Below are 15,933 nucleotides of genomic sequence, written 5' to 3' on the forward strand. Positions count from 1 at the left end.
TGTGCACCAGCGACCTTTGACCGGCGCGCAGCCGAGGCTCGACATGACACCCATTAGCAGCTGGAGCCGGGGGGGGGGGGGTCAAGTGAAGGTCCCACTTGGACTAGGTGCTAAACTGCCAACTCGCTCACAGCCACTCACGCAGCTGAAACCCTACTTTTTCCCCCTCCTTCCAATCCATCACGGCCCGGATCAATTAGCTACGCAGAGTTAGGAGAGAGTTGTTTTGCTTGTCATTGCCTCCATCTGTACGAGGGTGGAAAGCAGGGAGGGAAACAAATAAGAAGAAAAAAAAAAGTTGAAGGACTGTAGGAGGAGGAGGAGTGCAGACTAGACATGGGGATACAATAGGCGAAGGACAACAGGAGGTATGGAGGGAGAAGTAACAATGAGATAAAGAATAAAAATAAGGTAATAAAAGTTGGGGATTTAAGAACAAACGGAGGAACAAAAAAAGGGGGAGAATGAAAAAGACTGGGACTTCTGGAGAGGACGGCGCAGACAGCCGTGCTTCGCATCAAGCTGGCTCCAATTAGCAGGTGTGTTCTCAGACGCTCGCGCTCCCTCTCTCTGGTCAGGGAAGATGTATTTTTCTGCCTTTTATACGCATGTATTTATGAAGTGGTGGGAGATCTGAGGGCCCTTAGCATAACAGCCTTTTATTGTTTAAATGTGGCCCGCTCGGCCCCGTGTGCTTAAGTGATTTAGGAACCTCACAACTCCGGCATAAGAAAAATCATAAACGCTGAGACAAACCATGTGGGTGGACTGTAAAAGGCACCGAGGAACGGGCAGACAAAAAGCAGACACACATTCCACTACTAAAGGGAAACTACACTTAATTAAACACCCAAGACACAACCGGTATAGCGCCCTGTAAAAAACTATTCGTTTCCCCCTCTTCAGTGGAATAACATAAAGTTGTCTTCTGAAAGAACAGAGGCTTGTCTCATAAAGAACTTTCTAAAACATCTTTTTTTTTTCTTTTTAAAGAACTGCTGTCAAAATTGAACCAGGCGGTGTGAGAGAGAGAGAGAGAGAGACGAACGTGGAAAGAGAGATCAAGAAATGAATAGAAAGAGAAACACTTCACCCTCAGAGGGGGGAAAAAAGACCTTTCCCCTCCGCTGCATCTGTCGCTTCTCGTGGTCCACGCGTCCCATGCACAGAGTTAGATTTTACCTTCTTTTACCGATCACAGTGGGTGATTTTTGCGAAGCATAACAACACAATAAACATGGAGACAGAGTTTTTGTGGCCAATTCTCTTGGAGAAAAGTCACAGAAAAGCTCTGCATTGACAGGTTACATGTTAAGGGGATCGCAATATATTGGAAGCTGCAAACAGCTTTTAAAAACATCACATTTCCTCTCATCTCTGCAGAAGGTTCCTGCTCGTGATTGGACTTGCCATGCACTGTTGCTGTAAGCTGGATCCAAAATGATGCCACACGTGTCACAGTGACGGCATGAATGTCATTCATCACACATGTGCATTAGCGCATGAGCGACGCGGGTGCGCGTTTTTGTTATCCCACTTTTTTTTCTGAGTGTCAATATCCAACAGAGTTTACTGAGAAATCTGGCAAACTTCCACTCTAACAAAACTGTTGACTGCATTTGAAATAATTACATTTTTCCTGCTTTTGATTTCGAGCCAAAACAATTGCGACGTCGGGTTCTCTGTTCAACCAGTCACAGAAGTCTGCTCTTTGTTCAGCCAATCATACGACAGTTGGCCACGTATCCTTTGGGCGATCCATCTATCTCCACTTCATCCTCATATCCTCGACTCTGCCAAAACGCGAATGGATAGACAGAACAAAAAAAAGGAAGACAAATTTCAAATTGAAAAACTCATGCGCATGCTGAGAAAGTGTTTCATTACTTTCAAAAAGATTGTCAAGGTTTCAGTCAAGGCGCACATGATCCTTGTTTCATTTCTCTGCCATTCTCTCTCATTTTTCTCTTCTTTTTCCACAAATAAATTACTAAAAGTGTGAGTGAAACCACATGGTTGTGTGTGTGTGTGTGTGTGTGTGTGTGTGTGTGTGTGTGTGTGTGTGTGTTTGTGCGGTTCCTTTGCTTGTCCAAAGTGAACTGACAAGTGCAGGCAGTGGTTCCATTAGCTGGCAATTTGCTCCCAAGTTGTCCGGGGAGGGAGGAGGCGGAATGAAGGAGTGCTTTTTGGCAGGACAACGCACATGGCTCTGCTTAGTACGAGTTACGTGTGGTGCTCACACACGTAATCCGAGGCCACCATTCAAACACTTTCGTAAAGCAAACACTCTCGAAAAAATGCGACTGTGACCACAGCCTGAATGGAGATCAATGCCTCAAATAATAAAGAAATGTACATCTATTGGAAAGATGCACGTATTTACCGATAAACCCAATTCAACGCTGCGTATTGGTCAGAATATACGATGTGTAAGCATATTGTAAAGAAGACCAACTATGCAAGTGCACACACGCCTTCCTGTGACTCCCAGAGAACGATGGTGTCCATATGGTTTGAGCCAGAGCGTAAGTACAGTACAAGGTAAACACTCCTGACTGAGGTTCGTCTATGCATGATCTCTTAGCATGCGTCTCTACGGACCGGCTCAAACCTGGCCACTGAATCACACAGCATATAAACATACCGCCCTCCCTCCGTGTGTGTGTGTGTGTGTGCGTGTGTGTGTAGCATGTTTAAGAGTGAAAAGAAGAACAGTGGACAGACGGTGGCGTTTATCTGCACATAAATTAAGAGCAGAAGCACTTAATTAAAAAGGGGAAAAACAAGCACAGATACAATAAAACTTTGCTAATCGGCTGCTTGGCAATGTGACCTCCGAGCGTACCGGGCGACATTCTAGGACTCACTGTCCTGCTGGGCGCGTGGCAACTGGTAGAGCCCCCCCCCCCCTTTATGCTCTCTCTCTGTCTATGTATCATTGTCTCTCTCCCCCTGCTTCTCCGCCCAGAGTGTTATTAGACCCGGGGCTCCGCTGTGGCTCCAAACAGCTCAATGACAACACACAGGGCCTGCCAATTAGAAATAATTAGACAGCCATTTCAGTGGCAAGTCTTTTTAAGTGCATATATAACGATGCAATGATGCTTATTAGCCGGGCCTGAGCCGGCGAGGACCGGGGCCTCAAACGCTTTGGCGCTGGAGAAAATAATTATGCCAGTGATCACAAAGCGGGCTGCACATCTCTGTACTTCACCTCCACGCGTTTCAAAAATCCACTTCATTAGCTCCCGTAATTAATCCTCCATTAATTGCAGGAAAAGCCCAGTTTACCTCCCTTCGTTTCTAATTATCATCTTATAAATAGTTATGGTTCTAATTAATGTGTTCATTAGGCAGGATATTTCTCTCAAAGCCTCGCTGGGAGCCAAAGGTCCGGCTCGGCTCTCTCTGAAGCCTAACCAGCCAGAAGGTGAGGCCATCCTGCCTGCATTTCCTTTTATTTTACTACATTCAACCTCCTAATTGGCATTTAAAACCCAATTTGGAAGAACTTCAAGAAGCTTAAATAGGAGAGAGAGACAGAGAAAAAGCAGGAAGGAAAGAGAGAGAGATACATTTGGTGTTCATTTTCCTATGCCAGAGCTAAAAGCGTTTCCGTCTTTCTCTTGGTCTGGCCAGACGGATGAGGCTCTTTACTGTCATGAAGTGAACACAATGAGGGCTGATTGCATGGATTAGTCTTTGGCATTCGCGAGATTTTATTTGCAAAACATTGCAAGTGGGTCTCTACCGAAGAAATAACTGTGGGAGTGTTGTACTTCTACTGGGTTCAGTCATCAAACAAAACTACATTTTGTCTTTCGTACACGTACACACACACACACACACACACACACATAAAGTGACTCGTCTGCTCTCTGTGATACTATTAATCATAAAGATTTGCTTTTATTCAAACAGCTTTTAAAAAAGGGAAATTATCCAGCGGTCTCCATGATTAGAGCTGAAAACTTCAAACAACCCTGTCAACCCTACATTCCAAAATATAAATGTGAAGAATTTATACTGTGATGAGAATTAACTTTTATAAGAGTTAATTTGGAAACACTGAATCATGCTCGTTGTCTCAATAAGAATTGTGTTTCATTGCAATACTTAGGGGGGAAAAGGTTGAATTAAATGAGCAAATTGTTGCATCCTTGGCACCAGTATATCGCTGAGTGGACCAGCTGATAAAGCACGTTATGAAGAGCAAAAAACTAACGAAAAATATTTATTTATTTTTGCCTCTTTAACGACAGTTTCAGGACCTTCTGACAGAAAACAGGTTTTATCTTCCCACCTAAACACTCGAACGTAAACGAGAGAAAGTAAAGACACATGTAGGCAGAAAATAAAGCTGTTACCTTTCATTAGACTCCATTCAGAGTCTCTGCTTCTTGATCGTGATTAAGAGCTCAATGCAATTTGACCAGTTACTTCCTCCGAGACTTCACACGCCTGTGACGTCTGCAGAAAAAGCTGTTTGGATGCATCATTCGAAATTGGAAGTATAGCAACGATGTTTTCCCTACATCACCAAAATTTGAGTTATGAGAAATACAGAATTACTTTTCTTTACAATCATATTAATGACAATAATGACGTCGTGGGAATGTTCACAAATGACACAAATCAGTGCGCTTTAGCCAGCTGATGCCCGAGAGATTCCTCCATCATACAATGTCTAACAGCAGCTACCTTTCCAGTCGAGGCTGTAGCATAACAGGATCCATGTGTCTACACGGTTTGTTAAACAGATGGAGGGAGAACTTTTTTGATGTTAAACTCGTCTTTGTTTGGGACCATCGGCCTAACTCCCTCATTTTGATGGTCGATGCGAGAGGACCGGTGTGATGCCTCTTGTGAGTTGAATTGTGTGTGCGTGCTACACGGTGCCGACTCTCCAGCTAGGTTGCTGCCCAGGGGAGTAGGCTAGTGTGTTGTGAGCCTGCAGGATGGACGGGTGGGGGTGAGGGAGGGGAGGAGAACGGCTTGGCAGAAGTGAGGGGTGAGGGAGGGAGGGGGGGGGGGGGTTCCTCTGGCGTTAGAGGGGAACACTGCTTGCGGCGAGGCGCGGATGAAAGAGGCTGTCTGTGTCAGTCACTTATTCCTCCCTTTGGTAAATAAAGGTTTCTGACAACAAAGTCGAGCAGCGCTTGACTGGCCTTTACAGCGGATAAATAAAAATAAAAAGACAACACAGGGGGAGAGAGAGAGAGATACAAAACAACAAACGCCGTTCAGATCTCACAACTGGAAGCATGTTGATTTTTATGGAGTAGAGAAGACGCAGTTGTTGAGAGTCCGTTGGATAACAGACAGATGGATGAAACTCTTAAACTCCAGCATGGTATGTGTAGTCCAGACTAACCTGAGACCACTTCAAAACAGTGACAACAGTGAGTGAGGTACTGCCGTCATTCCATCAGCACCGTCATTGGTGCCTTATGGTTCTCTCACAATGGCAAGATCTCAGCGGCTTGTCGAGGAAAATGAGATTTCACTTGTCCTCATGTCCTCAAAACGCACTCAGGGCTGCTCTCCTCATGAAGGCCAGCTCCACCCAAAACCACCTGCTACATCACACGCAGTCTAAACTGAGTGAATAAATACAGGCTGGACTCAATTGTGCAGAGCAATTTCCACCCAGTCACCTGACGGGGCAATTGCTGCTCCAGGTGCAATGAAAAGCTGGGAGGCCACACTGCTCACCCCAAAAATAAAGTCCCAGACTTTCCTCACCCCAGCTTTGTCTAATGCACTCAACTGCCCCCCCCTCCCCCCCCCGACCATTCCCCTTCTCCTCCTCAACCCTCCCTGTTCCCAAGGCCTGGATGACCTTGCACGCGCTCCGTGTCGGTGCAAGGCAGGAAAAGCTATCTAGCAGATGTACGACACCTCATCTCATACAGGGGAAAATTGCTGTGTGAAATAAATACCGGGCCATCGCTCAACCCACACACACACACACACACACACGGAGTCCTGTGATCTCCAGTGCAGAAAGCAGAGCTATGGAGCTAAACCGTCTAGATTACCTCGTTCTAGCGACAGCAAGACATGACAGGCTGGCCGAGCGGTTGACTGTCTCATAAGCAGAAGTCCAAGGCAATGATAATAGCTAGCTCTGGGTGCCGGTCTTTAGTCAACCCTGACCTCTGACTTCTGTGTAAAAAATAAATAAATAAATAAAATAAAGACATCAGAATGTGCCTAAGGGGAATACTGAAGCGTCTCATTGTTATTATCATCATTACATCCATGCTTCATGTCAGCCTGAATGCAGGAGAGCAGATCTGGTGCCTGCTCCCCTCTAGCAGGTAAACCTTTGGGGCTTATTCATAACGTTGTCCTTTCAACTTCTGTTGTACTGAAACACCGCAATAACTTCTTGTGTAAAACTACAAGAAACGTATGTTTTCAGACGGTTCAGATGCCGCAACAACTAATGGTAACTTTTGCTTTTTACACCACGATAACCTTTACGTCGCAATTTCAGCTCGGACTTGAAATAGCCATACAGAGCCACTTTTAACTGTTACGATGCGGCACCTGTCTGTCTGTCGAGGCCCAACTCATGTCCCGCCCTCAGTCCTTTCCACTTGCTTTAACCAAGCACCAGTTCGAACTCATCCCGACCTCTGGGGCTCCAGGGTTTGCTGAAATAACCCTGACTCTGGTCTGCTAACCTAGCCCGATATCCATCTCCTTTTAGGGGGAGAGACATGATTAGAGGTCTCACTCTCCTCACGGTCATGACAGCAGCCCCAGTAATGAAGCCGCTCCGGTGGTAGCGGGGGCTAAACCCTGACGCTAGCACTCTGCCCTGCTAACTCAACAAACACCTGAAATATTAATGAGGTAAATGCAAGCATTCCTGCAGTGTATGCTCTCACCTATGCGAGTGCGTACACACACACACACACACACACACACACACGTGAATACCCTTCTGCGAATGACACGGCTTCTCTTTGATGGGCCGCGCGGCGGATTTGTCGCACCTGCCATTCCTCCATGTCATCGAAAGCGAACCGTTAAAGTCAATGGAGGACTGACAGGATGACTGACTGAGCCCACACACATTTAACCCCTGCTGTGGACGCTCCGCCGAGCCCACCTAAAGACGAGCCTGTGATCCGGCTGTGATGAGAGACGCCGCGTCGTCTTTGTTGGACCGGGTACGACATCAGAATCACAGTATGCTGCTGCCGCCATGCTCCACTCTGCCCCCCCCCCCCCCACACACACACACACCCCCACCTACCTACACCATGAACATGCATTCACGCAAATCTGCACATACATGCATACACTCAATCAACCTCACACATGCTGGTGCGCGCACTGGCTGGCAGGCACACACACACACACACACACACACAGCCTGATATGCCTGCTCACATCAAAGAGAATAAACATTAATGGCAAATAGGTAATCTGCTCCTCTTGTCTGTTTTACATTTCGGGGCAAGATTGACTGCCTCTGGGGGACCTGGCCCTTCTCTGATTGAGGACAGGAAGAAAAAAACAGAAGGAGAACGAGAGGGGAAGAAGGAGGAAGCAACGGTAGATGGTAAACACATGATGGAGCATTATTCTTATTTCATGTATCTCTTTATTTATACATGAGAGATGGAAAAGAAGGTAATAATACCCCCATCCCTTCAACCCACGACTACCCCACTATGGTCCTAATCTTCTCCCCTGCAATATTCCGATGCTGACGTTATTATTCTCATTTCTTCTGAATAATATCCCTCTCTCGGAGGATCTGTTCTCTCTGCCGCTGCTCGCTTTTGTCTCGCTCCTCTTCATTTTTCCTCCTTCCGGATCTCTCGGTCCTCTCCCTCCACGGCACTAACTCAGCCTATTCTCGCCACACTTTTCCATTCTCCTCCAACTTCTCGTCTCTCGAGTCGGCGCGCACTCGGGCCTCTTCTCGCTTCTCTCGTTCATATTCTGAAGGGGGCGCCAGGTTGGCGTGGCTGGGGGTGGCAGGCAGCACCTCATATCCCATCTACGTATCAATCATGAGGTCTGTCCACCCAATGCTCCTCTGATCCATCAGCCAGCCTCTCAGCCAGCCTCATCCCAACACACACACATACACACCTGACTAATGGCAGTCAGGGCACCTGTGCACACCAACCTGCTCTCATTCCACACAATGGATGCAGAATGTGCAGTATCCCACAACCAAGGGCTGTAATACTACTATAGTACTGCAGAAAATACTTCAAATACTTAATATTCACATGGTCTTAATTAGTCCCATTTAGGGCATCAACGAACAATTATCTTTGTTGTCAATTCATCTGACGGTTATTTTCTTGATAAACAGATTATTCATTTGTTCTATAAAATGCCAGAAAATAGTGAAAAAGATTCCTTTCCCAGAGCTGAAAGCTGGCTCTTCAAATATCAGTTTATTACAAATGATAATCAGTTTACTCTCAAACAACACAAAGAATAGAAGCAAATGCTCACATTTAAGAAGCTGGAACTACAAAGAAAATTTGTCTGTCTCGGTTTAAATAAATGACTCAAACAATTAATCGATAATCAAAACCGATTTCTTTTTTTGTTGCCCATTGACAAAGCAATTAGCCAACTAACCACGTCAACTCTAGTCCCCTTTTGTTACATTACACAATCAAATTTGAACTGGATTGTTCTAAAAGGAGCACACATGTGGCCGCCGCCGACAAAGTTTTGCAGCTGCCATCACACACACAAACGCATAAATTCATCATCAATGCCATCATTTTTTTGCACATCCCCACCTCCAACACCGCCTCCACCTCGTAACACCCCAACCACGCACACTCCCACCAGCAACGAGCCCAACCCACCTGCTCCTCGCTCACCGCTAAGCCGATTACACAACGCAGCCCTCCTAATCACAGCGCAGCGTTTGTAAACAGCGATGTCATCGACTGTAGTTCTAAATCTCCCAAATCCCCTCCACCCTTCATCTCACACCACACCAGTAATGGCATTATTTCGACTGATGTTTTAATCACCGGTGCCGCTGTGAGTGACTGCTGCTGAGAAAAGGGAGAAAAATGTGTGAAATCTGTTTGGAAAAAGTCCAAAAACGGTTTCAGCTCAAGAGTGCAAAAAAAATTAAATTTGCCGCTTGCCACAGAATGTCCGGCGACCATTAGGGTGGAGAGTGCAAGTGTCTTTATACGGCACCATCGACCACTCTTATGTCAAAACAACTGTGTTGGATCATCCATTCATCCCGACACCTCTGTAATGAAGATATTAAAACTCTTTTTCCTTTGTGATTAAAATGATCTCTGCTCTCCCCCACAGCCACACACAAGTAAACAAAGGGCCCCGCTCGCGCATATATTATGACGACCTGTCTTCAATTGTGCGTCTGTGCATGTTTTTATGTGTGCGCGACAATGTGTGTGTGTGTATCTGTGTGTGCGAGGGATTTAAAAACAGCACAGTTTACTGGTTCATTAGCACCAGATTAGCTATGCTAATGACATGGACCACCACACACAGAGACGTTGCCTCTATGTTTCTGAAAGGGATACAACACTCACTATGACTGTGTGTGTGTGTGTGAAGTGTGGTGCAGGTGTGTACACATTAGTCTTGCATGAATAAGTTAGTCCCTTGCTAACAAAAAAGAAGAAGGAATCCACCAATAATAATCATAATTTAACAGGGTGTGTATGGGTAATGATGTTTTAATAGCATTGATGAGTGAAAAGAGAGCTGCTGCCAGAAGAGACGTGCGAGGGATTGAACTGGTTTTGCAATTTGACCTGCTGCTTCTGCGAGTGTTTTTCATTGTGACTCACAAAGCAGATAGACAGTCGGGACAAACTGAGACACGACGCGCACGCAACGCACTAATCCAGACATAAGACGCAAGTTTCCATGTGGCTCTATCTGATGACACAAGACATAAATAGGAAACTATGTGTTTGTTAACACTGAGGTAAACTTGCTAAGGGCGGGGGGGGTGGGGGACGTTTAAAAAGAAACATCTGCAAAGGCATTCTACTGATCTGTACTACAAACACCCAAAGAGCTTCAAGAGGATTTTCTTTTGTCATTACTAAATGATGTAGCAATTGCTCATCACTCCTTCTCTTCACATAACATATACTTTGCTTCAGTGCAGATTAAACATATTGCATTTCAGCTTATTTTTATCTCCCATTTTGATTTGTTTAACTCTTTAAGATTAAGATTGTGTGCGTGTGCGTGTTCAGGTGTTACCTCCGGTCTCGGCTGCGTGACCTGTGTGAGCGGTGGCTCCTCCCCTTGTCTCTCTCTGCGCTGCGACTCCTCCTGCGAGAGGAACTGTGGGACGAGCTGCTGCTGGAACGTCTCCTTCTCCTGGAGCACAAACATACACATTCAATTATGTTATTGGCAGGACCCTTTAAACAAAACATAACTCAAGACGGCAAGCTTGAGGACTATTAATCACTTTGGGATTTTGGAAGTATGTGAATTTGTTTTGAATGCTCGGTGTGGTTCGTGAAGAAAATGTGGTTCCCAGAATCGCTCCAGAATATACATTTGTTATTACTAATCATGATCATTCAGCTTCACTTTGTAGTGTTTCACAGGTTACTATCGATAAACCAAACTCAAACACTTCTAACATCAGCTCCCTCCTCACTTCCCCCTTAGGCTCCACCCAGCCATGACAAGAACCACTTATGTTGTTCATTATGTTGTTCATTCACCATCATCTGAAATCATTCCCTCTCCTGCGTACGTGAAGGCTGTATTCCTAATTTGTTTTGCTGTTCATTTCAACAGCAAATGTGTCCGAGTGTCCCAGACAACCCTACCCGCTACGAGCAGCGCCGACGGCCACTTTGCATTAGTGAACACGCTCGGCTACGGCCCTGCAGTTCCTCCGCAGGGGCCCTTTGGTGCTCTCCTGCTCTTTAATGTGGCTACAGCAGCGTGTGCAGCGTCTATTTTACAAACACCACTCGCACCGCGTGCCTATTGATATCATGTAGCAGGAGGCATTCATGGGGGTGAATGTAAATGCAGAGACACCCCCCCCCCCCTCTTCTACTGCGCAAACAGTTTGAGCAATATTCATTATTTAAAACCTCTTCTTTTCTTTCACCACAGCTGAAATATACCCAAATCTTTTAGCGCACAGACAAAAAAACAAAACACATACACTGTGCTATGGGAGCTCTGCAAGATAGAAGAGAAGAGATGTAAAAGCAAAGCAATTCAAATAACACAGAGGCTAAACTATCAAACCAGAGTTGTACCACTTAGAGCAGCTCAGTAAAAGACCCATTAGTATTCCAAAGGCTGGATCCCATGAGCGGGGCCTTATGGAACAACTTCCACTACCACCACTTCACACATTACACAGAAGAAACACACAGTGGTGAGCTGAGGGGGGGTTTTTTTTGGACGGCGGCGTTAACTCACATATTTTCTCTGAAGCAAATGTAACGTAATAAAAACATAATGGCTCAAACACATGGGAGTAGGAAGCGCTGGTTAACACGGAGTCCTTTCACATGAATACAACACCTACCTTGGATTGTTGGATTTCACGATTGTTGCATCTCACACACACACCGCGCACACACACGGACACACTTCTTTACGCATACACATTCATTATGTGGTCATGATGTCACCAACCTAGAGCATAAGCACTCTTTGGTTTTTACCACATGTTAGGTCTCTTTACACTGTTTGTATGTATGTAGGTTGAAAATGCCACAGGATGTGTGTAGTCTTTCATGTGAGCCTATTTGATGAACTAGTTTCATGCAAACGCACACACACACACACACAATGTCTTAGCTAATTGATCGAACTGTATGGCTAATAGATGAGGGACTGTGGTCCCGGGGTTTGCACTGCCCACCAGGCCCCATCCCGTACAGACGGGCAATGACTTCCAATCAGCAGTAATGGACCTTGACCAAGCCTCATAAATAATTACCATCAACTGGCCTTGTCTGAGCAGCCACACACAGCCAGTGGCAGCTGTGGATAGATGGAGGAGGCCAGGTCCAGCCATGAGCCACTTGTAAAGATGTCTGATTATCACTGAACCTCCTCCTTCCACTGAGACTGCTCGACAACATAAGTGGGGCATTTTTGAAACACGAGTAGAAACTCAGATTGTTCATTTCGGAGACACAAAAAATGAGCAATTTAAAAACAGCCATATCTAACTTACAGCTTTGTTTCATCTCTAAAATTACATTTAGCTAAAACACAAAAGTAAAAGCGCTGGTTTCACTTGTTATAATAGCGATCATGCATGTTTCTTTTTGTGGAATAATATGACCAACCAAAACCGTGTAGGCTCAAGATTTGACTGTTACTTTTCATATCAGGGTTTTCTTAGCAAAGTCCTTAACAGGCACTAACTGTAAACAGTACAGCGTCCGTCACTGCATGTCCAGCTTTTCAGCTGAATCATTATTGACACTAACAATTCCATCTTCAATTATCCTGAGCAAAGAACCAAACTAATATTAATACCGGACAGCATTCCAACGTAGACCACATTGAAGGCTGGAAAACAACTGTCCGCCTTTACCTACATGGGTTTACTCTTCGGATTCACAAGTCTGTTTTTGAAGCTATAGCAAAACAACACCCATCTTTTAGCCATCTGACAACATGCCAATTCCACACAAGGCCAGAATGTTATCGACTGTAAAGCTATTAGATCTGCACTCGTCTCATAATGCGCTTTAAAAATGATAAACGCTACAAAAATGGAGAGAACTCACCTAGAACTGGGTTTTCGCTTATACATCAGACTCAAGACTCAAACTGTGGCTACAAAGTACGAGGGTTAGTCTTTACATTTTAGCCTCTAATGAGCTGTAAAATGAAAGCAAGCCGCATGTCATATAATAAGCCAACAAACTAAGTTTTCAACCTTTGATTCACTTGTGCACACACAGAGGAGATGAGCCATCGAAGTCAGGGGTTGGGCTGCTGGGGAACTTGCAGCATCAGCACCAAAGCAGCCCTGAAGATGAGAACCTGTCTTGCTCAAGGACACTTCAGCAGGCCTGCGCACTCTCACCTCCTGTCTTTGTCCTTGTCTCTGGAGCGAGAACGGCTCCGGCGACTGGTCCTCCGACTCCGGCTGGTGACCACCTTGCTGTTGGTGGATGAAGACGAAGAGGAAGAGGAGGACGACCGGCGACGCTGTTTTTTCTTCTTCCTGCTCCGACTGTCATCCTCACTATCAGAAGAGCGCCGACCCATGCTGGCTGACTTTCAGCTGGCACGGCACACACACACAACAGTGGTGTTACTGATGAGCTCTCTGGCATCTTTTAGCAACACTTTGATCCAATACTAAACCTACAGTATCCACAATTATACCAAATGTTTGATCAATGTAGCTACTTTAACCAGGGGTGTAGTAATGGATCTGGCTGTGTAGCTAACTATTACAACATGTACCTGAGCATATCGACTAGATGGAGGACGGTAACAGTTATGCAACATAAGTCACCGTTACAGCTCCAACAACACTATGAACAACGAATGTGCCGCAAATATAAAATATATATTTAAATGCCACTTGTCTGTGGAGGCTAACTAGCAGGCTAACTGTGCTAACTCCACAAACGTTTGGCTGTACGCTAGTTCTTGTTTTGACTGGAGCCCTCTGGCCGCCTTACAGTAACCGTGCACTGCAGTCAGCAAACGTTACGTGAAAAGGCAACAGTGGAGCAACGCAAACAAGAAGTTGCCTTGAAATGGAAAAAAAATCCCGCTCCTCACCTTTAAATCGTTGTGAAGCTCCCACAACTCAGCCACGCACTGCTCAGGAGCCCAAACTCGTCGAACCGGAAAGCATCGATCGAGTCCAGGAAAAAGGAATCAAACACAGAGCAATAGATCGCGTGAGCTGCTCTGCTCTCATCTGGTCTCATCATGGCTTTGAATTACGCGTTCATTTGTTCCTCTCAATTATATCTTCAGCCTCAAATGAGCCTTATATAATGCAGTATTTTTAACTCAGTTATAGTTTGAAGCAGTTTTAAATGAACATTAATATAAGTCCACATTAACAAATGCAGCTTGAATATATTTTGTTGAAATGTTTAAGGGTGCATCTTGATTCAGCGAGAAGTATAGGCTATATTTCCATTATTGCATGACTGATGCAGGCTATTTGAACATTTTTGGATGTTGGCTTATTCCAGCATGGCTACTTTCGACACTTACATTCATAGATGAGGTTAATTAATTGAGCAACATTTCCTCTGCACTTATTCGTTAAATTGTGTCTGCCATTTTTTCTATTTAAGTCTCCAGTCAATTGGAAATATCCCAAATGAATATTGCTATAATGTCTATTTGTGTGTATCAACAGTTTGGGTTAGTTTATATTTTTGATCTGATAAATTACAACACAAGCAAATGCATGTGCGAGTTGTAGGTCGGTCAATGATAATTTACATGAGGTCATCCTCTCAGATAATAATATTTTACCCTAGCATATAAACAGAGAGCTGAAAGGCCAGACAGCGCATCCTGCCAATTTGCAACGGAGTAGAATAATTAATTACTTCGTGAAATTCAACGAAATTCAAAAACACATATCGGGACTGAAGGTGAAACGACCACTGTTTCACTGGCAGCATCAATGAGTGAATGAATCAATAATATGCATATGGCTGATAGAAACAAGTCAATGGGGTTTCCACTATGGCTGCTTTTCAGTGCGATTAGGAATCCATTCTGCTTTTAGATGCAGCAGAAATAATAGTAATTAATGCCTACGGTTAGCTGAAACATCGTTAATATTTAATTAGGGAAATTATTGGAGCTACAGTTCAGAAATGGAACTATTGATCATCAATAAACACGTTTATGTATCAAATTCAGCCCAACGTTTCCAAAATCCCGCTGTATCTTGCCTGCCCCATATGCTTCCTCCTCTTCTCACTTAATTGCTCTGTCTGTGGCGTTACTTTCACCGCAAGTCAACCATTGTTTATTTATTTTTTGCAAATATAGGCAATCATTTCAGCGGGAAAAGGCGAGTTGAAAACGTTAATTAGTGAGCCCAGTGGCAACGCATCGCGAGAGGCATTATAATTAAACGTTTAGCTGCTATTTAGCATCCTAATGGCTTAAAAAGTCCACTGAGAATGAATATTAAGCGATATACTCTCACTAATGACGACAATTTAAAATACATAATTGCTGATTAAAAACATAAAGCAACGCTGCAAATAGCGTGACACATTAAATGATTTGTCTCACAGGGTCCCAAACTTTCATGGCAGGCTTAAACATTTGAATAGACTACTGGCGAGCGTGCGCATTAGCATTATTACAAGATAATAATAATATTAATAATAATAATAATACTGTGTTTATGGTTGCTATTAGTCTTCAAACTACTACAAATATTTAATAATATGAAAACTTTCTCACATTATTTTAAACTTGTATTTCTATTTTATTTTATTTTTGCAGCAACATTTGTTTTAAATCAAAAGCGAAAACGTGGTTTCATATAAACACGTTGAAATCCTAATAAATGTATCAGGCCTAAAGCAAACTGTGCTACTGGGTTTTCTTTAGCCATATGATCACTTGAGCGTCCTAGCTCCATGTATTAAGTCGTTGCTGCTCCTCTTGGCATCCAAGCCGGTCCGCTTTTTTCTTTCTATTTTTTGTTTACTCCCTTTCCTCTCCGTGTCATCCTTATTTCCCCCCCAGATCACAGAGATATACTGAGGAAGGACTCCTCACCCATGTGCTTCCCTCTCTCCCTATCTTGTCATTTTCAGATTTTTAAGCCACACCCCTGCAGAGAGAGAGGGGGAGAGAGAGAGAGGGAGAGAGAGAGAGGGAGAGAGAGAGGGAGAGAGAGAGAGAGAGAGAGAGAGAGATCCATGACCATCTCCCGGG

At 44.4% G+C, this 15,933-nt stretch overlaps 1 protein-coding gene across 1 annotated transcript in view; it reads right to left on the reverse strand.

The window, feature by feature from the left end:
• rsrc1 (arginine/serine-rich coiled-coil 1) overlaps positions 1–13,849 on the reverse strand; it is a 106,041-nt gene extending 92,192 nt beyond the window's left edge. The window contains exons 1-3 of the mRNA XM_079271373.1: positions 13,789–13,849; positions 13,079–13,279; positions 10,255–10,374 (exon numbers count right to left, since the gene is read on the reverse strand). Coding sequence (XP_079127499.1) covers positions 10,255–10,374; positions 13,079–13,263 — 305 coding nt within the window. The 5' untranslated portion in view covers positions 13,264–13,279; positions 13,789–13,849. The remainder of the gene's footprint in view (positions 1–10,254; positions 10,375–13,078; positions 13,280–13,788) is intronic.
• Between the last annotated feature and the right edge of the window lie 2,084 nt (positions 13,850–15,933).

This window comes from Melanostigma gelatinosum (genome assembly GCF_949748355.1).
Source record: "Melanostigma gelatinosum genome assembly, chromosome: 7".
NCBI classification, from domain to species: Eukaryota; Metazoa; Chordata; class Actinopteri; order Perciformes; family Zoarcidae; genus Melanostigma; species Melanostigma gelatinosum.